The sequence below is a fragment of the Coregonus clupeaformis genome, chromosome 14, assembly GCF_020615455.1.
Source record: "Coregonus clupeaformis isolate EN_2021a chromosome 14, ASM2061545v1, whole genome shotgun sequence".
Lineage (NCBI taxonomy): Eukaryota > Metazoa > Chordata > Actinopteri > Salmoniformes > Salmonidae > Coregonus > Coregonus clupeaformis.
In genome coordinates, this window is record NC_059205.1 from 44,408,730 (window position 1) to 44,434,758 (window position 26,029).

The 26,029-nt window shown below is 44.2% G+C and overlaps 1 protein-coding gene and 1 long non-coding RNA gene across 3 annotated transcripts in view; one reads left to right on the top strand and one right to left on the bottom strand.

The window, feature by feature from the left end:
- The window catches only part of LOC121580858 (glypican-5-like), a 242,452-nt gene that overhangs the window by 136,673 nt on the left and 79,750 nt on the right, over positions 1–26,029 (bottom strand). The window contains exons 4-6 of one of the 2 annotated variants that reach the window (XM_041895962.1): positions 19,871–20,040; positions 17,233–17,292; positions 15,686–15,808 (exon numbers count right to left, since the gene is read on the bottom strand). In XM_041895962.1, the coding sequence (XP_041751896.1) occupies positions 15,686–15,808; positions 17,233–17,292; positions 19,871–20,040 (353 nt within the window). The remainder of the gene's footprint in view (positions 1–15,685; positions 15,809–17,232; positions 17,293–19,870; positions 20,041–26,029) is intronic. The other variant, XM_041895964.1, reaches the window with a different exon arrangement.
- On the top strand, positions 22,781–24,349 carry LOC121580859. The gene is made up of 3 exons (XR_006661727.1): positions 22,781–23,648; positions 24,026–24,121; positions 24,282–24,349. It is a non-coding gene; the product is annotated as an uncharacterized LOC121580859 (long non-coding RNA).

A 26,029-nucleotide genomic window follows, 5' to 3' on the forward strand; every position in this document is an offset into this window, starting at 1 on the left:
ATCGAGGGAGATTATCAGTGGTCTTGTATGTCTTCCATTTCCTAATAATTGCTCCCACAGTTGATTTCTTCAAACCAAGCTGCTTACCTATTGCAGATTCAGTCTTCTCAGCCTGGTGCAGGTCTACAATTTTGTTTCTGGTGTCCTTTGACAGCTCTTTGGTCTTGGCCATAGTGGAGTTTGGAGTGTGACTGTTTGAGGTTGTGGACAGGTGTCTTTTATACTGATAACAAGTTCAAACAGGTGCCATTAATACAGGTAACGAGTGGAGGACAGAGGAGCCTCTTAAAGAAGAAGTTACAGGTCTGTGAGAGCCAGAAATCTTGCTTGTTTGTAGGTGACCAAATACTTATTTTCCACCATAATTTGCAAATAAATTCATTAAAAATCCTACAATGTGATTTTCTGGATTTTTTTTTCTCAATTTGTCTGTCATAGTTGACGTGTACCTGTGATGAAAATTACAGGCCTCTCTCATCTTTTTAAGTGGGAGAACTTGCACAATTGGTGGCTGACTAAATACTTTTTTCCCCCACTGTATATATACAGTGGCTTGCGAAAGTATTCACCCCCCTTGGCATTTTTCCTATTTTGTTGCCTTACAACCTGGAATAAAAATGGATTTCTTGGGGGTATGTATCATTTGATTTACACAACATGCCTACCACTTTGAAGATGCAAAAAATGTTTATATAAAAAAAGAAAAAGAAAACTTGAGCGTGCATAACTATTCAAAGTCAATACTTTGTAGAGCCACCTTTTGCAGCAATTACAGCTGCAAGTCTCTTGGGGTATGTCTCTATAAGCTTGGCACATCTAGCCACTGGGATTTTTGCCCATTCTTCAAGGCAAAACTGCTCCAGCTCCTTCAAGTTGGATGGGTTCCGGTGGTGTACAGCAATCTTTAAATCATACCACAGATTCTCAATTGGATTGAGGTCTGGGCTTTGACTAGGCTATTCCAAGACATTTAAATGTTTCCCCTTAAACCACTCGAGTGTTGCTTTAGCAGTATGCTTAGGGTCATTGTCCTGTTGGAAGGTGAACCTCCATCCCAGTCTCAACTCTCTGGAAGATTGAAACAGGTTTCCCTAAAGAATTTCCCTGTATTTAGCGCCATCCATCATTCCTTCAATTCTGACCAGTTTCCCAGTCCCTGCCGATGAAAAACATCCCCACAGCATGATGCTGCCACCACCATGCTTCACTGTGGGGATGGTGTTCTCGGGGTGATGAGAGGTGTTGGGTTTGCACCAAACATAGCGTTTTCCTTGATGGCCAAAAAGCTAAATTTTAGTCTCATCTGACCAGAGTACCTTCTTCCATATGTTTGGGGAGTCTCCCACATGCCTTTTGGCGAACACCAAACGTGTTTGCTTATTATTTTCTTTAAGCAATGGCTTTTTTCTGGCCACTCTTCCGTAAAGCCCATCTCTGTGGAGTGTACGGCTTAAAGTGGTCCTATGGACAGATACTCCAATCTCCGCTGTGGAGCTTTGCAGCTCCTTCAGGGTTATCTTTGGTCTCTTTGTTGCCTCACTGATTAATGCCCTCCTTGCCTGGTCCGTGAGTCCCTCTCTTGGCAGGTTTGTTGTGGTGCCATATTCTTTCCATTTTTTAATAATGGATTTAATGGTGCTCCATGGGATGTTCAAAGTTTCTGATATTTTTTTATAACCCAACCCTGATCTGTACATCTCCACAACTTTGTCCCTGACCTGTTTGGAGAGCTCCTTGGTCTTCATGGTGCTGCTTGCTTGGTGGTGCCCCTTGCTTAATGGTGTTGCAGACTCTGGGGACTTTCAGAACAATACTGAGATCATGTGACAGATCATGTGACACTTAGATTGCACACAGGTGGACTTTATTTAACTAATTATGTGACTTCTGAAGGTAATTGGTAGCACCAGATATTATTTAGGGGCTTCATAGCAAAGGGGATGAATACATATGCACACACCAATTTTCCGTAATGTATTTTTTGAAACAAGTTATTTTTTTCATTTCACTTCACCAATTTGGACTATTTTGTAGATGTCCATTACATGAAATCCAAATAAAAACCCATTTAAATTACAGGTTGTAATGCAACAAAATAGTAAAAATGCCAATGGGGATGAATACTTTTGCAAGGCACTGCATATATATACAGTGGGAGAACAAGTATTTGATACACTGCCGATTTTGCAGGTTTTCCTACTTACAAAGCATGTAGAGGTCTGTAATTTTTATCATAGGTACACTTCAACTGTGAGAGATGGAATCTAAAACAAAAATCCAGAAAATCACATTGTATGATTTTTAAGTAATTAATTTGCATTCTATTGCATGACATAAGTATTTGATCACCTACCAACCAGTAAGAATTCCGGCTCTCACAGACCTGTTAGTTTTTCTTTAAGAAGCCCTCCTGTTCTCCACTCATTACCTGTATTAACTGCACCTGTTTGAACTCGTTACCTGTATAAAAGACATCTGTCCACACACTCAATCAAACAGTGTCACTGAATCAGCCGAGGCTGCTCCTCCTCCTTCCTCGGGCAGGTTTCGGCGTTCGTCGTCCCCGGAATACTAGCTGCCACCGATCTATGTTTCGGTGTTTGACTTGTTTTGTCCTGATTGTGTACACCTTTTCCCCATTATGTATTATTGTTTCCCCTATTTAACCCTCTGTCGTGCATTGTGTGTTGTGTGTTATTGTATTCGTCTTCGGCAGTGTTAGTGTGCGGGTTGTTTTCCTCCTTGTATGGAGATGGTTTTCTTCTCTGGTTACTTTCAAGTAAAGTACGTTTCCAGTAAGCTCTGTGTCCTGCGTTTGACTTCGCCTACCGCATTTCACCGTCGCCTTCTGACAAACAGACTCCAACCTCTCCACAATGGCCAAGACCAGAGAGCTGTGTAAGGACATCAGGGATACAATTGTAGACCTGCACACGGCTGGGATGGGCTACAGGACAATAGGCAAGCAGCTTGGTGAGAAGGCAACAACTGTTGGAGCAATTATTAGAAAATGGAAGAAGTTCAAGATGACGGTCAATCTCCCTTGGTCTGGGGCTCCATGCAAGATCTCACCTCGTAGGGCATCAATTATCATGAGGAAGGTGAGGGATCAGCCCAGAACTACACGGCAGGACCTGGTCAATGACCTGAAGAGAGCTGGGACCACAGTTTCAAAGAAAACACACTACGCCGTCATGGATTAAAATCCTGCAGCGCACGCAAGGTCCCCCTGCTAAAGCCAGCGCATGTCCAGGCCCGTCTGAAGTTTGCCAATGACCATCTGGATGATCCAGAGGAGGAATGGAAGAAGGTCATGTGGTCTGATGAGACAAAAATAGAGCTTTTTGGTCTAAACTCCACTCGCCGTGTTTGGAGGAAGAAGAAGGATGAGTACAACCCCAAGAACACCATCCCAACCGTGAAGCATGGAGGTGGAAACATCATTCTTTGGGGATGCTTTTCTGCAAAGGGGACAGGACGACTGCACCATATTGAGGGGAGGATGGATGGGGCCATGTATCGCGAGATCTTGGCCAACAACCTCCTTCCCTCAGTAAGAGCATTGAAGATGGGTCGTGGCTGGGTCTTCCAGCATGACAACGACCCGAAACACACAGCCAGGGCAACTAAGGAGTGGCTCCGTAAGAAGCATCTCAAGGTCCTGGAGTGGCCTAGCCAGTCTCCAGACCTGAACCCAATAGAAAGCCTTTGGAGGGAGCTGAAAGTCCGTATTGCACAGCGACAGCCCTGAAACCTGAAGGATCTGGAGAAGGTCTGTATGGAGGAGTGGGCCAAAATCCCTGCTGCAGTTTGTGCAAACCTGGTCAAAACCTACAGGAAACGTATGATCTCTGTAATTGCAAACAAAGGTTTCTGTACCAAATATTAAGTTCTGCTTTTCTGATGTATCAAATACTTATGTCATGCAATAAAATGCAAATGAATTACTTAAAAATCATACAATGTGATTTTCTGGATTTTTGTTTTAGATTCCATCTCTCACAGTTGAAGTGTACCTATGATAAAAATTACAGACCTCTACATGCTTTGTAAGTAGGAAAACCTGCAAAATCGGCAGTATATCAAATACTTGTTCTCCCCACTGTATATACAGTGGGGAAAATAAGTATTTAGTCAGCCACCAATTGTGCAAGTTCTCCCACGTAAAAAGATGAGAGAGGTCTGTCATTTTCATCATAGGTACACGTCAACTATGACAGACAAATTGAGGAAAAAAATCCAGAAAATCACATTGTAGGATTTTTAATGAATTTATTTGCAAATTATGGTGGAAAATAAGTATTTGGTCACCTACAAACAAGCAAGATTTCTGGCTCTCACAGACCTGTAACTTCTTCTTTAAGAGGCTCCTCTGTCCTCCACTCGTTACCTGTATTAATGGCACCTGTTTGAACTTGTTATCAGTATAAAAGACACCTGTCCACAACCTCAAACAGTCACACTCCAAACTCCACTATGGCCAAGACCAAAGAGCTGTCAAAGGACACCAGAAACAAAATTGTAGACCTGCACCAGGCTGGGAAGACTGAATCTGCAATAGGTAAGCAGCTTGGTTTGAAGAAATCAACTGTGGGAGCAATTATTAGGAAATGGAAGACATACAAGACCACTGATAATCTCCCTCGATCTGGGGCTCCACGCAAGATCTCACCCCGTGGGGTCAAAATGATCACAAGAACGGTGAGCAAAAATCCCAGAACCACACGGGGGGACCTAGTGAATGACCTGCAGAGAGCTGGGACCAAAGTAACAAAGCCTACCATCAGTAACACACTACTCCGCCAGGGACTCAAATCCTGCATTGCCAGACGTGTCCCCCTGCTTAAGCCAGTACATGTCCAGGCCCGTCTGAAGTTTGCTAGAGTGCATTTGGATGATCCAGAAGAGGATTGGGAGAATGTCATATGGTCAGATGAAACCAAAATATAACGTTTTGGTAAAAACTCAACTCATCGTGTTTGGAGGACAAAGAATGCTGAGTTGCATCCAAAGAACACCATACCTACTGTGAAGCATGGGGGTGGAAACTTCATGCTTTGGGGCTGTTTTTTCTGCAAAGGGACCAGGACGACTGATCCGTGTAAAGGAAAGAATGAATGGGGCCATGTATCATGAGATTTTGAGTGAAAACCTCCTTCCATCAGCAAGGGCATTGAAGATGAAACGTGGCTGGGTCTTTTAGCATGACAATGATCCCAAACACACCTCCCGGGCAACGAAGGAGTGGCTTCGTAAGAAGCATTTCAAGGTCCTGGAGTGGCCTAGCCAGTCTCCAGATCTCAACCCCATAGAAAATCTTTGGAGGGAATTGAAAGTCCGTGTTGCCCAGCGACAGCCCCAAAACATCACTGCTCTAGAGGAGATCTGCATGGAGGAATGGGCCAAAATACCAGCAACAGTGTGTGAAAACCTTGTGAAGACTTACAGAAAACGTTTGACCTGTGTCATTGCCAACAAGGGGTATATAACAAAGTATTGAGAAACTTTTGTTATTGACCAAATACTTATTTTCCACCATAATTTGCAAATAACTCATAAAAAATCCTACAATGTGATTTTCTGGAATTGTTTTTCTCATTTTGTCTGTCATAGTTGACATGTACCTATGATGAAAATTACAGGCCTCTCTCATCTTTTTAAGTGGGAGAACTTGCACAATTGGTGGCTGACTAAATACTTTTTTTCCCCACTGTATATACAGCTGCGGAAAAAATTAAGAGACCACTGCAAAATTATCAGTTTCTCTGGTTTTACTATTTATAGGTATGTGTTTGGGTCTCTCTAAGATCCAAAGGTTTATTTTAAGTGCATAAAGTCAGGAACCAGGCCCCATTTTATATCTCTCTGCCTCTCTCTCTCTGCATCTGCCTCTCTCTACCTCTCTCTCTCTGCCTCTGCCTCTCTCTACCGCTGCCTCTCTCTGCCTCTGCCTCTCTCTCTCTCTCTCTCTCTGCCCCTCTCTCTGCCTCTCCCTCTCTCTCTCTCTCTCTCTCTCTCTCTCTCTCTGCATCTGCCTCTCTCTCTGCATCTGCCTCTCTCTCTCTCTCTCTCTCTCTCTCTCTCTCTCTCTCTCTCTCTCTCTCTCTCTCTCTCTCTCTCTCTCTGTCAGTGCCAGAGAAGAGTAAAGCGAGAAGAGTTCCCTCCATCAGAGGCACTGTGCCCTCTACTCCCACAATCCTCATGGGCCAGTTAGGACCCCCATGCGGTATGGACGACAGGGCCAAACTAAAACAATGGCATAGAGAACACACACACTCTCAGATGGATGTCCAGGGCTGTGTTAGTGTGTGTGTGTGTGTGTGTGTGTGTGTGTGTGTGTGTGTGTGTGTGTGTGTGTGTGTGTGTGTGTGTGTGTGTGTATGTGCATGTGTGTGCGCACCCCATTCATCACCCCATGACAGGACCCCTGCCAACAAGGGATACTGGGGGCATTCCAGTGGGGTCATAGGCAATGTTCCCTCTAAACTGTGCACGTGTGCGGGCGAGCAGCTCCCCTGGGACTACCGCGCAGAATAAATATAAGCCCGTGCAGAGAAGCACGAGATTGAACTTCACTCAACTTTCTAGAGTTTTCCCCCTTAATTAACACTATCAACGTTTCCCTTTACTGTGAGAATTGTGATCGAATCAACGCAATATTAGCCACTTTCAATGCAACATACCGAAACAAAACGAACTATGCAAGAGATTTTGTTGTAGGCAGAACGCATCGCAGTAGAATCTATTACTTTGACGCATGACGCACGACTCAGCCCGTACTCCACACAGATGGGTGTGGCATAACCAATCAGAGCTGCAGTGGCCTATGTGCAAATAGACCATTGCCATATATGGATTTGTGCCATTAACTTTGAACTGGACTATGTTTACAGCATGCGCGGCTGTGAGTAGATGCACTTGTTTTGAGATCAAAGCGAGAGCTGCATGTAGCCACGTGTGCACATTTGTTCATATCCTTTGCAAGTTAGTGAGTTATTAGACCAGTTATAGATAATTTGTAGTCAGCAATGGGGGAGTGATTGCTTTCTACAAGAGCACAAAACTTCTACATTTCTAGACATCTTTGAAAAGCGAGTTGGTTAAAGAGCTTTTTTTTGTCTTAAAGGGGCAGTATTGTATTTTAAAACAGGCTTGAAGAAGCTAAATAGCCAATAGGCAGAGGGTAGCATAATTGTTCTGATTCTCTGTAATAATGGTATGGAAATAAAAATACATTTTATTTTGTAAAGTGGTTTCTTGCATCAAACAACACAACAACATGTTCAGTCACCTCCTTGTCTGAAGTTAATGTCAAGCCCTGCATGTTCTTTTCAAAAGTCTCATGGAATGTAGGCCTACATTGAATACCACACATTGGCTGCTACTGTAAGCTGAATGATAGAACAGCTATTTCCATGTTAAAATGTTATGTGATACATTTTCTCTATTGTTGTTGATGGTAGGCCTACATTATGATCAAATAGCCACAGTAGCCTACTTGACCACTGTCTGAAACTGTAACTTAAAGCGGGTAAAGCTTCAGTGTTAACAGTAAACACTCGCTTGAAGTTACACATAATTTTCACAACGTTAAACTTTGCGCTCAGCAGACCTGAAATTTGCTCATTGGTCATAGGCGTCTTCTCATGTGCCTGTCATGTAAAGTTTATTACACATGTAAACCTCAATGTAAAGTATAGCATAATCCAGGGTGATGAACAATGGCCAGAATATCTGACAAACAATTACTTACAATTACTTCAACAATTACTCTGTGGGAATTGAAGATATCTCTCCTTTCTCTTTCTTTCTCTTTCTTTCTCTTTCTTCACTCTTCTAACAGTCAAAATAAACCGTGTCCTGCCAAGATTTGGGGTAGCTATGGTAACTGGAGCCAGGCAGGGGCCACCGCAGACCCCTGTGTTGTCATAATTGCTGAGGGAAGAGAACGTTCTAGAAGCGCTTATGAAGCCCTTCAAGAGAGGGAATAAGTTACAGATCAGCGTTGCTCTGTGACCTGCCTAAACTCTGTAGTGCCTGAACACACACACACACACACATATGAACACACACACAGACCCACACATGCACACACACACAAAATTATCAGTTTCTCTGGATTTACTATTTATAGGTATGTGTTTGGGTAAAAATTACCTTTTTGTTTTATTCTATAAACTACTGACATTTCTCCCAATTTCCAAATAAAAATATTGTCATTTAGAGCATTTATTTGCAGAAAATGACAACTGGTCAAAATAACAAAAAAGATGCAGTGTTGTCAGACCTCAAATAATGCAAAGAAAATAAGTTCATGTTAATTTTTAAACAACACAATACTAATATTTAAACTAAGGAAGAGTTCAGAAATCAATATTTGGTGGAATAACCCTGATTTTCAATCACAGCTTTCATGCGTCTTGGCATGCTCTCCACCAGTCTTTCACATTGATGTTGGGTGACTTTATGCCACTCCTGGCGCAAAAATTCAAGCAGCTCGGCTTTGTTTGATGGCTTGTGACCATCCATCTTCCTCTTGATCACATTCCAGAAGTTTTCAATGGGGTTCAGGTCTGGAGATTGGGCTGGCCATGACAGAGTCTTGATCTGGTGGTCCTCCATCCACACCTTGATTGACCTGGCTGTGTGGCATGGCGCATTGTCCTGCTGGAAATACCAATCCTCTGAGTTGGGGAACAATGTCAGATCAAAAGGAAGCAAGTTTTCTTCCAGGACAACCTTGTACGTGGCTTGATTCATGTGTCCTTCACAAAGACAAATCTGCCCGAATCCAGCCTTGCTGAAGCACCCCCAGATCATCACCGATCCTCCACCAAATTTCACAGTGGGTGCGAGACACTGTGGCTTGTAGGCCTCTTCAGGTCTCCGTCTAATCATTAGACGACCAGGTGTTGGGCAAAGCTGAAAATTGGACTCAGAGAAGATGACCTTACTCCAGTCCTCTACGGTCCAATCCTTATGGTCTTTTGCAAACCTCAGCCTGGCTCTTCTTTGCTTCTCATTGACGAAGGGCTTTTTTCTAGCTTTGCACGACTTCAGCCCTGCCCATAGGAGCCTGTTTCGGTCCGTCCTCGCCGTGCACTTCACCCCAGCTGCCGTTTGCCATTCTTTTTGTAGGTCACTTGATGTCATCCTACGGTTGTTGAGTGACATTCGAATGAGTTGGCGGTCATCCCGGTCAGTAGAGAGTCGTTTTCACCCTCTACCGGTCTGTAGCTTTGTTGTCCCCAATGTTTTGCTGCTTGACCTTGTTCTTATGAACCGCCGTCTTTGAAATTTTAAGGATGGAAGCAACCTGACGCTCACTGTATCCCTCTGCCAGTAAAGCCAGAATTGAACCCTTCTTTTCCTCACTCAAAACTTTCCTTTTCAACTCTTTTGGCATGGTCAATATTTTTTTTTTAATGAATATTACTTCTGAGGTACTATTAACACTGTTTTTGCCATCCAGCTGGTCCTATTGCAAGAGGATAGTGATGACCACAGCAGTGATTTTTATACTTTTCCTCGTTAAATGAGATTTGGTTCATGTGATCACCTAATCAGTACCTAATTCAGTAGAATGAGGTGTGCCTGTGTTAGAATTCAACAGACACTGGAATGGAATGGCTGTCATACATGTAGAGATGCTGATTTAAGAACAATTTGCAGTGGTCTCTTAATTTTTTCCACAGCTGTATATATATTGCAAAACTAAGTACATGTTGGTGTTGTTGATGATAATAATGAGGATGAACAATGTCATGGTACTACTGATAAGCATAAGATGTGTGTTACAAGGTGTCTATTTGGTTTGAATATGAGCAAAGGGAATTTCAATCCCCAATACCTTTCATGTGCTTTGAAGTGTTACTGCTGTGTGTGTGTGTGTTTGTGTGAGCACGCACATGTGTATACAGTACCCATATGTGTGTACAGTATGAGTGTGTGTGTGTGTACAGTAGGAGTGTGTGTTTCTGCGTGTGTGCGTGTGTATGTGCATTTGTGTTTAGATACTATATGTGTGTGAATGAGTAGGTGGTCCAGATGTTACGTAACATATGGAGAAAATAGAGTGATATGGGACAGTGTGTGTTATTTTCCAGCTGCTTTCTGGGAAGCGCGGTCCACCATACCTACAGAGCCTCTGTGTGCCCAGCCTCTCCAGGAAATAGAACTCTACTAGGACAGGGCACCATTCTTACTGAAATAACATTCTCCATCCTTTTTACTGTAACACCACGTACCAAGAATTCTAACTCTACTGGGACACAATAACATTCGTACATGTAACACCCTCCTCTCCTCTACTTCTCTCCTCTCCTCTCCTCTACCCTCGCCTCTCATCCTATCTTCTCCTCCTCCTCTACTCTCTCATACAGTATCTTCTCCTCCTCTACTCTTCCCCTCTCTTCTCCCCTCCCCTCCCCTCTTCTCTCCTCCACTCTGTTTGTCAGGCTATAGGGCATTCCCAGGCAGAGTGGGTGCAGGCTAATAGCTCTGCAGTGGCTACAGGGCCTCAGGGCTCCAGTCTTTCCCATACAACCTCATAGGAGGGTCTTTGTTTCTACCCTCCAGGCTTTGGGGGTCCCCACGGCCGTGCTGTGTCCCACTCCGCTCTCCCCACAATGGGCCTTTATCCTGCCAAGGCCCCCCTGCCCACACCTACCTCCATACAGCGACCCCAACCAGGGCCACAGGAGCGAGAGGGGGGCACAGTGCCACCCGGGGGCAACCCCCTTTCATGCCCCCTCTCTCTCTCACACACACACTCGTAAATGGACCTACACACACGCACAGAACTAAGTAACCATATGAGAGGTTCCTGACTCTTTCACAATAAATATAGTGGCTCACTGAACCAACGGATGTAATCTCACAAAGACTCTCTTTCTGTTTCTCTCTGTTACTCTCTTTCTCACACGCACGCACGCACACACACACACACACACTACTGAAGAGCGCCGCTGGCCTTAAAAGGTGTCAGATGAGCCATATCTTGTCAAGATATTGTTGATTGTTCCAGCCTCTCTACCCCTCTCTTCTCCTCCTCTCTCCCCCTCTCTTCTCCTCCTCTCTACCCCTCTCTTCTCCTCCTCTCTACCCCTCTCTTCTCCTCCTCTCTACCTCTTCTCCTCCTCTCTACCCCTCTCTTCTCCTCCTCTCTACCCCTCTCTTCTCCTCCTCTCTACCTCTTCTCCTCCTCTCTACCCCTCTCTTCTCCTCCTCTCTACCCCTCTCTTCTCCTCCTCTCTACCCCTCTCTTCTCCTCCTCTCTACCCCTCTCTTCTCCTCCTCTCTACCCCTCTCTTCTCCTCCTCTCTACCCCTCCCTTCTCCTCCTCTCTACCCCTCTCTTCTCCTCCTCTCTACCTCTTCTCCTCCTCTCTACCTCTCTACCCCTCTCTTCTCCTCCTCTCTACCTCTTCTCCTCCTCTCTACCCCTCTCTTCTCCTCCTCTCTACCTCTTCTCCTCCTCTCTACCTCTCGACCCCTCTCTTCTCCTCCTCTCTACCTCTCTACCCCTCTCTTCTCCTCCTCTCTACCTCTTCTCCTCCTCTCTACCCCTCTCTTCTCCTCCTCTCTACCTCTTCTCCTCCTCTCTACCCCTCTCTTCTCCTCCTCTCTACCCCTCTCTTCTCCTCCTCTCTACCCCTCTCTTCTCCTCTCATATGTTCCTGTTAATAGAGAACACCAGGGCTGGTCTCACAGAGAAAGAAATGCTGTGTCAGAATGCTTGACATGATGAATGTGTGGTCTCTCTAAGATCCAATGGTTTATTTTAAGTGCATGAAGTCAGGAACTAGGCCCCATTTTATATCTCTCTGCCTATGCCTCTCTCTCTGCCTATGCCTCTCTCTCTGCCTCTCTCTCTGCCTATGCCTCTCTCTCTGCCTCTCTCTCTGCCTATGCCTCTCTCTCTGCCTCTCTCTCTGCCTCTCTCTCTGCCTATGCCTCTCTCTCTGCCTATGCCTCTCTCTCTGCCTCTCTCTCTGCCTATGCCTCTCTCTCTGCCAATGCCTCTCTCTCTCTCTCTCTCTCTCTCTCTCTCTCTCTCTCTCTCTCTCTCTCTCTCTCTCTCTCTCTCTCTCTCTCTCTCTCTCTCTCTCTCTCTCTCTCTCTCTCTGTCAGTGCCAGAGAAGAGTAAAGCGAGAAGAGCTCCCTCCATCAGAGGCACTGTGCCCTCTACTCCCACAATCCTCATGGGCCAGTTAGGACCCCCATGCGGTATGGACGACAGGGCCAAACTAAAACAATGGCATAGAGAACACACACACTCTCAGATGGATGTCCAGGGCTGTGTAAGTGTGTGTGTGTGTGTGTGTGTGTGTGTGTGTGTGTGTGTGTGTGTGTGTGTATGTGCATGTGTGTGCGCACCCCATTCATCACCCCATGACAGGACCCCTGCCAACAAGGGATACTGGGGGCATTCCAGTGGGGTCATAGGCAATGTTCCCTCTAAACTGTGCACGTGTGCGGGCGAGCAGCTCCCCCGGGACTACCGCGCAGAATAAATATAAGCCCGTGCAGAGAAGCACGAGATTGAACTTCACTCAACTTTCTAGAGTTTTCCCCCTTAATTAACACTATCAACGTTTCCCTTTACTGTGGGAATTGTGATCGAATCAACGCAATATTAGCCACTTTCAATGCAACATACCGAAACAAAACGAACTATGCAAGAGATTTTGTTGTAGGCAGAACGCATCGCAGTAGAAATCTATTACTTTGACGCATGACGCACGACTCAGCCCGTACTCCACACAGACGGGTGTGGCATAACCAATCAGAGCTGCAGTGGCCTATGTGCAAATAGACCATTGCCATATATGGATTTGTGCCATTAACTTTGAACTGGACTATGTTTACAGCATGCGCGGCTGTGAGTAGATGCACTTGTTTTGAGATCAAAGCGAGAGCTGCATGTAGCCACGTTCATATCCTTTGCTAGTTAATGAGTTATTAGACCAGTTATAATAATTTGTAGTCAGCAATGGGGGAGTGATTGCTTCCTACATCTTTGAAAAGCGAGTTGGTTAAAGAGCTTTTTTTTGTCTTAAAGGGGCAGTATTGTATTTTAAAACAGGCTTGAAGAAGCTAAATAGCCAATAGGCAGAGGGTAGCATAATTGTTCTGATTCTCTGTAATAATGGTATGGAAATAATAATACATTTTATTTTGTAAAGTGGTTTCTTGCATCAAACAACACAACAACATGTTCAGTCACCTCCTTGTCTGAAGTTAATGTCAAGCCCTGCATGTTCTTTTCAAAAGTCTCATGGAATGTTTGATGCAAGAAACCACTTTACAAAATAAAATGCTTTGGCAGAGTGGGTGGGGTTATATCCTTCCTGTTTGGCCCTGTCCGGGGGTTTCTTCGGATGGGGCCACAGTGTCTCCGGACCGCTCCTGTCTCAGCCTCCAGTATTTATGCTGCAGTAGTTTATGTGTCGGGGGGCTGGGGTTAGTTGGTTATACCTGGAGTACTTCTCCTGTCTTATCCAGTGTCCTGTGTGAATTTAAGTATGCTCTCTCTAATTCTCTCGTTCTCTCTTTCTCTCTGAGAACCTGAGCCCTAGGACCATACGTCAGGACTACCGGGCATGCTGACACCTTGCTGTCCCCAGTCCGCCTGGCCTTGCTGCTATTCCAGTTTCAACTGTTCTGCCTGCGGTTACGAAACCCCTACCTGTCCCAGACCTGCTGTTTTCAACTCTTAATGATCGGCTATGAAAAGCCAACTGAGAGACCTGAGCCCTAGGACCATACGTCGGGACTACCGGCCGTGGTGACTCCTTGCTGTCCCCAGTCCGCCTGGCCTTGCTGCTATTCCAGTTTCAACTGTTCTGCCTGCGGTTATGGAACCCCTACCTGTCCCAGACCTGCTGTTTTCAACTCTTAATGATCGGCTATGAAAAGCCAACTGAGATTTATTCCTGATTATTATTTGACCATGCTTGTCACTTATGAACATTTTTGAACATCTTGGCATGGTTCTGTTATAATCTCCACCCGGCACAGCCAGAAGAGGACTGGCCACCCCTCATAGCCTGGTTCCTCTCTAGGTTTCTTCCTAGGTTTTGGCCTTTCTAGGGAGTTTTTCCTAGCCAACGTGCTTCTACACCTGCATTACTAGCTGTTTGGGGTTTTAGGCTGGGTTTCTGTAAAGCACTTCGAGATATTAGCTGATGTAAGAAGGGCTATATAAAATAAAATTGATTGATTGATTGTAGGCCTACATTGAATACCACACATTGGCTGCTACTGTAAGCTGAATGATAGAACAGCTATTTCCATGTTAAAATGTTATGTGATACATTTTCTCTATTGTTTTTGATGGTAGGCCTACATTATGATCAAATAGCCACAGTAGCCTACTTGACCACTGTCTGAAACTGTAACTTAAAGCGGGTAAAGCCTCAGTGTTAACAGTAAACACTCGCTTGAAGTTACACATAATTTTCACAACGTTAAACTTTGCGCTCAGCAGACCTGAAATTTGCTCATTGGTCATAGGCGTCTTCTCATGTGCCTGACATGTAAAGTTTATTACACATGTAAACCTCAATGTAAAGTATAGCATAGTCCAGGGTGATGAACAATGGCCAGAATATCTGACAAACAATTATTTACAATTACTTCAACAATTACTCTGTGGGAATTGAAGATATCTCTCCTTTCTCTTTCTTTCTCTTTCTTTCTCTTTCTTTCTCTTTCTTTCTCTTTCTTCACTCTTCTAACAGTCAAAATAAACTGTGTCCTGCCAAGATTTGGGGTAGCTATGGTAACTGGAGCCAGGCAGGGGCCACCGCAGATCCCTGTGTTGTCATAATTGCTGAGGGAAGAGAACGTTCTAGAAGCGCTTATGAAGCCCTTCCAGAGAGGGAATAAGTTACAGATCAGCGTTGCTCTGTGACCTGCCTAAACTCTGTAGTGCCTGAACACACACACACACATATGAACACACACACAGACCCACACATGCACACACACACACACATTATGACTAGGTGATGAGTGGATCCCACGCAGCCACATACAGTAAGGAGGATCCAGAGCCACGCCCCCAGATCAGCACCAAACAAACAGCTCATAAATAAAAGAGAGGGGGGGGTCGTGCCTCCGGATCCAACTAGAAACTAAGGTTCTTATGACATCCGCATTCCCTCGCTTATTAACAACAGCTTCATAAAACCACACACAGACTTGTTACACCAACACACAACACACACACACACTCACAATCTCACACACGCACACACACACACAAACACACTTAAACTCACACACACACACACACACACACACACTCTCGCTCTTTCCTAGTAAACCTAGTAGATGAATAGGACAGAGTATATCAGCTTCTAAAGCCATGGAGAAGAAACCCAGAAAAACTGTGAGTGTTCATCTCTTTTTCTCACTTCCTCTCTGCCTCTGCCCAGTCTTATCTCTTGACCACATCATCTACACTTCTCTCTGTCTTTCCCATCTCTCTACCTTATCCCCCCATCCCTTCCCCTCTCTTCTCTCCTTCCTCTCCAGTCTTACCTTTCCACCAGGTCGTCTCCACTCCAGCAGGTAAAGTCCTCCACCACCATCTCTCCCTCACACAGCATCTCTACTCTACCCACCCTCTCTCTTTCACCTCATCCCCCCATCCTTCTCTCCTTCCTCTCCAGTCTTACCTTTCCACAACGTCGTCTCCGCTCCAGCAGGTAAAGTCCTCCACCACCATCTCTCCTTCACACAGCATCTCCGGCAGCACCGCAAAGAACGACTTGTAGCGCTGGACGTAGCTCAGAAACTCCCTGGGATGGAGAGATGGAAAGAGAGGACAGAGAGAACAGAAAGGACGGAGTGCGACAGAATGGAGAGATGGAGAGAAAGGCGGGAGAGAGAGGAGGGAAAGAGGACAGAGGGGTGAGAGTCAGGGCATAGACAGATAAACGGTATAAGAAACATAGTAGCTCTGTTGATATTCAACACACCACAGCTAATAAAGGCTAACCTACAACTACACTGCAAACAGTACATCTGTATGTCTGTGGATCTGTCAGCTGGAGTTGATATAAAAACAGTGAAATGCTTTGACTGTGTTCCAAATATAGAAACTAAAGAGATAATATGATATGTAATCATGCTATTCATTTGCTAATAAAATGACAGGTGCATAACCCAGAGGGAACGATATTAATGATATCCAGACAGACACATAGAGACAGACACACAGAGCACATGTAAACACACATCATTGATAATAATAAAGATGTTCTAGTGGTTAGTGACAACCTGGCCAAACATTAGGATCATTCTGATCTGCCACCCATGACACAATTAGGACCCCAACCATCTGGGCTGTCATGATGACATTATCAGAACCCCCCGTTAGGGGTGAGCCGCAGGTAGGACGGTGATCCTAATAAATGACGAGGGACTTACGAGAGGTTAAACCATATCATTAATCACATGACACTCGCCAGACAGACAGACACACACACAAACACACAGAAACACACACACATACGTTGAGAGATATCATAGCCTGATCCAATACTGATGATAGCATCAACTGTCACAGAGTGAGAGAAAGAGAGAGAGAGAGAGAGAGAGAGAGAGAGAGAGAGAGAGAGAGAGAGAGAGAGAGAGAGATTAGAAACAGACACAGACAGACAGACAGACAGACAGACAGACAGACAGACAGACAGACAGACAGACAGACAGACAGACAGACAGACAGACAGACAGACAGACAGATACAAACAGAGACAGATACAGTGGGGAGAACAAGTATTTGATACACTGCCGATTTTGCAGGTTTTCCTACTTACAAAGCATGTAGAGGTCTGTAATTTTTATCATAGGTACACTTCAACTGTGAGAGACGGAATCTAAAACAAAAATCCAGAAAATCACATTGTATGATTTTTAAGTAATTAATTTGCATTTTCTGGATCTTTAGATTCCGTCTCTCACAGTTGAAGTGTACCTATGATAAAAATTACAGACCTCTACATGCTTTGTAAGTAGGAAAACCTGCAAAATCGGCAGTGTATCAAATACTTGTTCTCCCCACTGTAGATAGACAGACAGACAGACAGAGACAAACAGAGACAGAGACAGATAGATAGACAGAGAGAGACAGACAGACAGACAAACAGACAGCAATATGTGAGACTGAGAAGACAGAGACAGAGATAGGTAGTTGTTCAGCTGGTGGGTCCGTCATGCTTACCTAGAGATCTTTTTCAGACTTCTAGGTTTATCGTTCCTGGAGGGTTTCAGGGTGAATGAACTGAGGATGGAAGAATGACGCAAGCAGGAGGGATGCATGGAGAGAAAACAAAGAAAACAAGGGGGGGAACAAAAGGAGGACAAAACAGAACAAGGAGGGGAGCGAGGGAGAGGAAGAAATAGTAGTGTTGAGCAATTAGTGCTTCGGTTTCGGTTCGATGATTGAAAAATAATCACGGTTTTCGAAATCGTTATTTATTTATTTTTCATTAAATGCACTATGCATTATGTGGGTTGAATGCTGTAACAACACAGAATAAAACAATTAATAAAAGTCCCATGATGGTAGTGACTGCCCATTACTGCTTATCACTTATTAACCATAATTTATTCACTTTACTTTAACAAAATATTTCAGTTGTGTATATTACATTTGTTTTATTTGATGACTTTATTATTTCATTCCAAGTCATCATCTCATCTCTACAGAGCTGCTACCTATGGTGTCTGATAAAATCACTATTTTAGTAAATAAGGCATACTTTTATGACTGCTGAATACCAACTATCAATCATCATGTATTTTCAGGTAGAGATACCTCATGAAGTAACTAACTGCTCTATCCCTCTCAATCGCACATTCTTCTGTCACTTCTCTCCCTCCATGTCTGCCCCACACTAATCTAACATAGCAGGCACTAAAAAACAACAGACCGGACAAGTAGGCGCGCAATGGATTATGGTCATTGTAGTTAATTACCACGTTTTCTGCACTAAACTATGTAGAATATTGGCCTGTTGGAAACTACAACTGCTTACTATATCGCACAGTTCGGGCTTCATCTGATTTATCTCTAGAGAAACTGTGCAATGTGCGCATTGAGCTCACAGTAAAAAAAAGAACAAAATGGAATTCAAATAATTGAACTGACGTCAGTCAATTAGGTGTTTAAAAAACGAAAAATCACTGATATTCAGTTACCGCTCAGCACTAAGAAATAGTCAGTTGATGACCCTGAAAACAATGGTCAAGGGTCAGTCATGCACATACAGAGGTCAGAGTGGGCCCTCACACACACCCCAGGGTGGAACACACAGCAGTTTGTCATCAACACCATCAACCAAAGACACAGTGTTAAAACAATTGTTGAAGTCATACAAGTGAGAAATGAAATGCACATCTGAGAAAACAATATAATTGTATATGTGTGCTCACTCCTTTCTCATGTGTTTTTCTCAAAATATTATTGTCTGGGAACAGTAAAAAACATTTCATTTAATTCCCATCAATCGGAACTATCCCATTGGACAAACACATGTATTACATTTCACTGTAAACACAAAGTGTAACTTATAAAATGAGTGTCTCTACTCCATTCTGTCTTAGAATAATATAATTACATAATAATATAATTATGTAAATGTCAATTTCCCTTGTTATTCTACTCTATCATATTCCATTCAATGTCTACTGGTCTTGTGCCTCTGCCCCAGTGTAAACTGCCGTGTGTGATGTGGCTGCTGCCCACTGAGCTGTGGTAGGCTGGCAGAGGGCTAGGTGCTGGGTACTGTTGGCATGGAGCAAGGTGGCAGCGCCAGGGCAGGACTGTCAGCTAGACTGGCACCAGCACCGTGATTCATGGATCTGGGTCTATGGTCCAAGGTCAGAGGGGCAGACGTGGGTGTGTGTGTGACTCTGTGTGTGTTCGACTTAGTGTGCATCTCTGCATGCCTAATATGTGACTGTGTGACTGTGTGTGCCTATGTGATGATAGAACTGATGTGGGCAGCTGATCTGAGCTGGGGCTATGGTAGTCTGGATAAACAGGAAGCAGTCCGTCCATATTAATCTTCCCCCCTCCCTGTGGGCATGGCCCTGCCTGCTCCTGTGGGCAGCGGGCACAGGGTGCCTCAGAGGACGAGGTGGAGGGGGAATCGGACACTGTGCCAAGCACAACATCCCATCTAGGCTGTGTGAGAGGAGTGTGTGACACACTGTACGTCTGTATGAGTGTGTGTGTGTTTTACTTCCCAAAAAGTCCTGACATTTCACGAAAACAAAGCTGTGTGTGTGTGTGTGTGTGTGTGTGACAGGAACACTATAATGTATGTATAATATGGGGGAATAGGGTGTATGTATGTATAATATATAATATGGGGGAATAGGGTGTATGTTTGACACACAGCCAAGATTATGAAAGTCTATAATTCCCTTGGTATGACCAATGATTATCCCTGGCACATAATATACCTTTATTTCAGTTTATTGGTGATGGTTATATGATGTTCAGCTGTCACCAGACTTGGATCAAATACGTATCTATTTCCTTTCAAATACATCAGATGTGCTTGATTAAGCGTGTACAGCAGAATGGATCAAATAGAATCATCCCAAACGTGCACGCTCCGCCAAACTCAGCGCACTGGTCAAAACGAAGTGCACTTCAAGTATTTGACAGAAAACAAATAGGTATTCTGCAGTGAGAATGTGGCTCACCACACCCAAGGATAATGTAAGGATAATGTAAGGATAATGTAAGGATAATATAAGCAGAAAAGTTGCAAATCTGACTTCTGATTTGACATGTTCTGCTGATCTATAAAGAACCTTTGTCCCAGGTCTGTCTGTCCCAACTTTACCTCCTCAGGTGGGCCAGTTGTCCCATCAGCTGTTCCAGTGGGGGAATGGAGGGGACGACAGAGGGAGGAGCGGTCGATGATGTCACCGTGGGAGTCGTGACCTCTGGGGTGGGGTCAGGGTGGACGCTGGTGGTGGGCTCCTTGGCTGACAGACCACACACATTATCCACCTGCAGGTAGGGAGAAACACACAGGGGGGTGACACATGACATCATGTCTACAACAGACAGTCACAGCTGGTCACATACTGTCCATCTGCAGGTGTCACAGAAACAACACAGGGGTTTATAACAGGAATGGTGTCTAAACCACACACACATACACACACATACACATACACACACACACATATACACACACAAACACACACACACATACACACACAAACACAAACACACACACACACACTTTGAAGTCACAGAAAAAACAAAGGGGCTTATAAAAAGAACCACACACATACAGTACACACACACACACACACACACTTTGAAGCAAAGAAATAGGGACGGACATGGAAATGGAACGTGGAGGTACAGTCTGTAGACTGGAGGGAGACAAGGACGGGACGAGAGCGCTATTGCCAAGACTGACGTGTGTGTGTGTGTGTCTGTCGAGTGTCATAATTAAGTATATGGTTTATCCCCACTGGGCCATTAAAGCTCTGGTAGCCTCTATGACTCTATGAGGAGACAGACAGGTCAGGCAATGACCACCCCACAACCCAAATCAATGCTGTCTCATTGGCTTAAAAGCCTGGTGTTATTAAGTGCTCTTCTATTGGGCAGATGGATAGTCTAATGGTGAGCTGAAAGCACCTTATCATAATCACTGTCTGTCTGTGTAGTGTCTTCGTCTGGAAGGCTCGTTCAATCATTGTCATGACAGCCTAATGTCATTATTTAGGCTAGAACTTAATGTGCTCACTGCTGCCTCTCATACAGTCAACTCCAATATGAGTTAGATCTCACACTTCAACAGCATTATGACAAGGCTACATGTCATTTACAAATGATGTAGAAAGCCTGACACCTGACATAGGCTTGCTTATATAAATACCTTGCCTCTTTGTTACATAAGAAGAAACTTGTGTTATTGCTCTTTGAGCATAATAAGTTGAATGAAGTTTACTTTAGAAATGACCTTTCTTATGAAGTAGGCATTAGATGTGGGAACATCAAAGACACCACTGCAGTAATTAAGCATTGCTTCACTCCCACAGAAGGGAACCTGTTTAGGAGAGCTAGTGAACACACACACACACACACACACACACACACACACACACACACACACACACCACCCAGCTCAGACCTCCCAAATACTGTGCGCCTATGGGCACACTAAACAATGGAATGCACAAAACATAAACATGCACTTTCTTCCATACCAAACAGAGAGAGGAAAGGAGGATATATTCAGGGGGTTGAGAGGGAGTGATGGAGGGGTGAGTAACCACCAAAGCAGCAGAAATATGCGTGACAATTACGAAACCGCAGGTCGTCATGTGCCAATGGGGCGGCCTATAAATATGGTAAGCCTCTGGAGCTAGAAGGATGTGTGTGTGTGTGTGTGTGTGTGTCTGTCTGTGCGTGTGTGCGCATGCACGTGTGTGCTAGGAGTATCAGTCATCACGTGCCCTATAAAGGCATTTTAAATGGAGGATTCCACATAATAGAAGGGCTATTCCCGACTGAGCACCCTGGTCCTTGCAGCCTTCTACCAGAGGCCTGCTGAATGACACAGTCTATGTCCTGAAGGGGGAGTGAGTCACTGAGAGACTGAGTTAAATATTCTAGAGATGCTATAGTGGTTAGCCAATAAGGAGGACAGTGCCTCTGTACTGCCACAGTACTGCCACAGTGCCTACCTCTCCGCAACTCTTCTCTCTCTTTTGTCTGTCCCCCTTTCTCTCTCTCTCTCTCTCTTTATCTCTGTTTTTCTGCATCTCTCTCTCTCTGTCTCTCTCCCTCTCTCCGTCTCCTTTTCTGTCTAACTCTCTCTCTCTCGCTCACTCACACACACTCACACACACACACACACACACACACACACACACACACACACACACACACACACACACACACACACACACACACACACACACACACACACACACACACACACACACACACAGGAGCAGCTGTGGAGCAGGAGAGGGAGGCAGACTTGGTTCATTGGGGAGATGGCTGTGTTATTGCATTACCCTTGAAACCCCCTGGACCCATAAAATACAGCACACACACACACACACTAGCACGCGCACACGCACACGCACACACACACACACACACAATTGGATGTTTCAGACACACACATACGTACGCTATAGAGGTGCCGGTGGGAAATGAAACGACATTCAAGGTAGCCACAACACACAACAACGGTGGAGGAGTCAAAAACGCTGAAATTGTATTCTCTTTGTATTATTCCATGAACTTTATCGTTTTTCTAAACAATGAAAATGTATTTCTAAATCCTTCACATACTGTTGGCCCCCACGTGCCCTGCAAGGCAAACATTTTATTGGAACACTTGTAAATTGTGAAATGATATATCTGTCCAAGCTCGAACACTTGAGGGAAGGTATACGCAGAGGTGTAGTCCAGGGTATACGCTGGTATACGGCGTATACCTACTTATTTTTCAGTCAGCATTGCGTATACCCACTTCTAAATCCCCCCTGATGCGCATCATTCAGTAATATCTGTGAGTCAGATTGCCTATTTTCTTCCTCGGGGATAGTGAAGCCATGACCCACCCTCCTCTGCCTCTAATTGGCTGGTACTCGCTGCTTTCACTGATTAGATTGGTTAACTTTAGGCATGAGGACTGATGAGCCAATCAGAGGCAGAGTAAGGGCGGGTCATGCCGAGGAAAATATCGCTAATACCTCAGGTGCCAGTGAAAAAAAAAAAAAAACTCAGGTGCCGGTGCCACTTGACTACGATAACGGCAGCAGACCAAACAACGGATGAAGAAAGGACACAAGCGGCGGTGTGCCACCCCAGTTGATGGAAGACATCATTCTGAGGTAAGTTTTAAGGTGGTTTCCAAATGAATCATTATTTTAAACTACTGGCAAATTGCCAGTGACTGCACATTTAGAGGAGAAGAGATGTTGCCGCCAATAGTTAGTGCGAGTCGGCTAACGTTATGAAGCTAGCTACGTAGATTGGGATAATGTGGGGAAACCGGGGCATTGTTGGTTTTCAGTAAGTGTTTAATCAACCCAGTTCATAAGAATTTCATACCAGACTGATGAAACTGATTATCTCAATGTTTATGAAGCTTGTTTATTATTGTAAAGGTCTAAATTATAACGTTAGCCAAGTTACTAAGCCCTAAATTATAACATTAGCCAAGTTACTTAGCCCTAACTAACCTATATGATCTAGTTTAATTGCATAGTAGCTAAGCTGGTAGTTGATTTTTAAGTAAGTTAAAACACAAGAATGGGGACAAATAGTTTAAGATTCAGCCTAAAACAATATTGAGGTCTAATCAGGCTGTCTTATTTTGTATAGGGACAGGTAACCATGAAAAGGAAGGGAGATATTGCAGACTTTTTTGTAAAGAGGCACAAATCAGGCCCAGATCAGGCCCAGGCAGACCCCACCCCTAAAACCAGCAGCCCTGGCAGCTCTCAACCGGGAGCTAGCCAGGCAAGTCAGTGTGAGCATAGAGAAGGATCCAGTCTACCACCACCAGGTCAGAACACACAGGCAGTAAATTGCATCTCCAGTTTATTGAAAAGTGAAGCCTCACACTGTAACAAAAGGTGATTTTGACAGATTAAGCCTCATTTTGAATTTCTGTGTGATGTTATTTATTTTATTGCCCTTCTATTTATTTTGTCTGTATCCATGTTTGTTTTTTACAATGCTACTGTTATATAACATTTTGTGTTAAATTTGTTTTTTTTTTGTTAAATAAACTCTCCCAAGTATTTCACTCACTAATCTCCTGTATGCTTCAGCTTCACTTGCTGAAAATATTTCCACTTGGTTATGCAGATTGTTAATGTAAAGAGGGGGACCCATGTCTTGCTGATGACTATTGTGATCACAGTAGTGTGTGTGTGTGTGTGTGTGTGTGTAAGTGTGTGAGAGAGAGAGAGACAGGGAGATGCATAATTAGTTTTGTTGTTGTCTGTAGACATCAATAATGACTGGCCAGACCTGTGGAGTGCTAAACAAACAGAAGACTTCAAATCCAAGAACCCCTGGTTGGGATCCAAAAACAAAAAATTGGGTAAGTTTAGGTAGATTGCTAGTTTGGGTAACTTCTGAAACAGTGGGCACAGATAACTTTGTGTGTGTGTGTGTGTGTGTGTGTGTGTGTGTGTAAAGGACCATGCACACGTACAGCTGTGGATACAGGAGTAGTTACATTGTTTGTTTATGCTTCGCAGGATGTCTGGTCTGTAGCAGTGTGAACTCCATTGGGATCGACAAGGAGCAAGGACAAGGTGTATCGCTCCTCAAGAGAATGGATGAACTTTGAAATTCAAGTGTCTGGCCAGGGAAGTAGAACAACAAGTTTGTCAATCTTGAGAAATAAGGTGAGGAAACATGCGTTGTCCAAGGCCCACACTCAGGCTGTGAAGGTGGCAGAGCAACAGAAAGAAGCTGCCATTGAGAATGCAGTGGAGACTATGACTGAGTCCTACATGAAGGAAACTGAAGCTGTGTTTCGAACAGCCTACCATCTGGCCAAAAAGAACCGACCCTTTTCTGACCATGAGAGCCTCATTGAGCTGCAGGAACTGAATGGTGTAAAAATGGGCTCAATACTTCATTCACGTTACAGTGCAACACAAATAATACAACATGTTGCTAGTGAGATGCAGAGCAAAATCATCAGTAGCATTATAGCATCATCCAGTAAGTTAGCTGTCCTAATTGACGAGGCATCTTCTTTAAGTCACAAAGCTGTCATGACAGTTTCTATTAAAGCATCAATTCAAGAAGAAAGCCCTGAGTTCATATTCCTGGAACTTGTTGAACTGGAAAATCAGAGAGCAGATGGCATATTACAGGCGTTACTCACCTGTTTAACTAATGCTGGCTTTACAGAAGAGTGGCTTCATGAAAACTGGGTAACATTTGTATCTGATGGAGCCAGTGTCATGCTAGGAAAGAAGTCAGGAGTAGCAACCAGACTGACTTTGAGATTCCCAAAGCTTTTTGTATGGCACTGCATGAACCATAGACTTGAACTTGCTGTGTCAGATGCAGTTGATGAGGTAAACTCTGTCAATCACTTTAAAACTTTTATCCAGAAGCTATACTCTCTGTATAGTGTGTCAAACAAAAATGAACGTGAACTTGTTAATGCAGCAGCTGAAGTAGGCTCACAACTTCTTCGCATTGGCAGAATCTTGGATGTACGCTGGGTGGCCAGTAGCTTTCGGACTGTTCGTGCTGTTTGGACATCCCTGGGAGCTCTTGTGCAGCACTTTAAAAATGCTTGCAGTGATGAGATGAGGTCCACCAAAGAGAGGCAGATGTACAGAGGTTTGTTAGACCGTGTTCAAAGTCCAGAATTCATTTGTGACCTTGGCCTCATGTGCGACACTCTCCATGAACTAAGTCTCCTGTCACAGGAGCTTCAGTCTCGTTCTATAACGCTCCTCAGAGCAGAGCATCTGCTGAAACGCTCAATCAGAGTGATCCAGTCATTCAAAGAGAGTCCAGGTGAGAAATATAGTGAGGCTTTAGAAGCAAAACAGACTGGGGAGTATCGGTCTATAGCCCTGAAAACAAATGCAAAGCTGAAGTCTATCAATCCAGGCCAGTTCTTACAAAGCCTTGTGAACAATCTGGAGAAACGCTTGTCTTTTGAAGATGAGACCATCATGGACCTCAGCATCCTTGATCAGAGTAAGTGGCCATCAAAGCCCAGCATCCGCCATGGTGAAGAACAAGTTAAGCGACTGTGCAAGCGATTTAACTTGTGCACAGACCAAGCACTGAATGGGATGCGGGACCTACTGGAAGAGCCCAGTAGTGAGCCCAAGGACCTAAAACCACTTATGAACTGTATGAAAACATTCCCTGTCGGTACAGCAGAGTGTGAGAGGAATTTTAGCCTTATGAACAATATAAGCTCAGACAAGAGGGCTGTCCTTCTGATCTCAAACATATCAAACTTGATGAT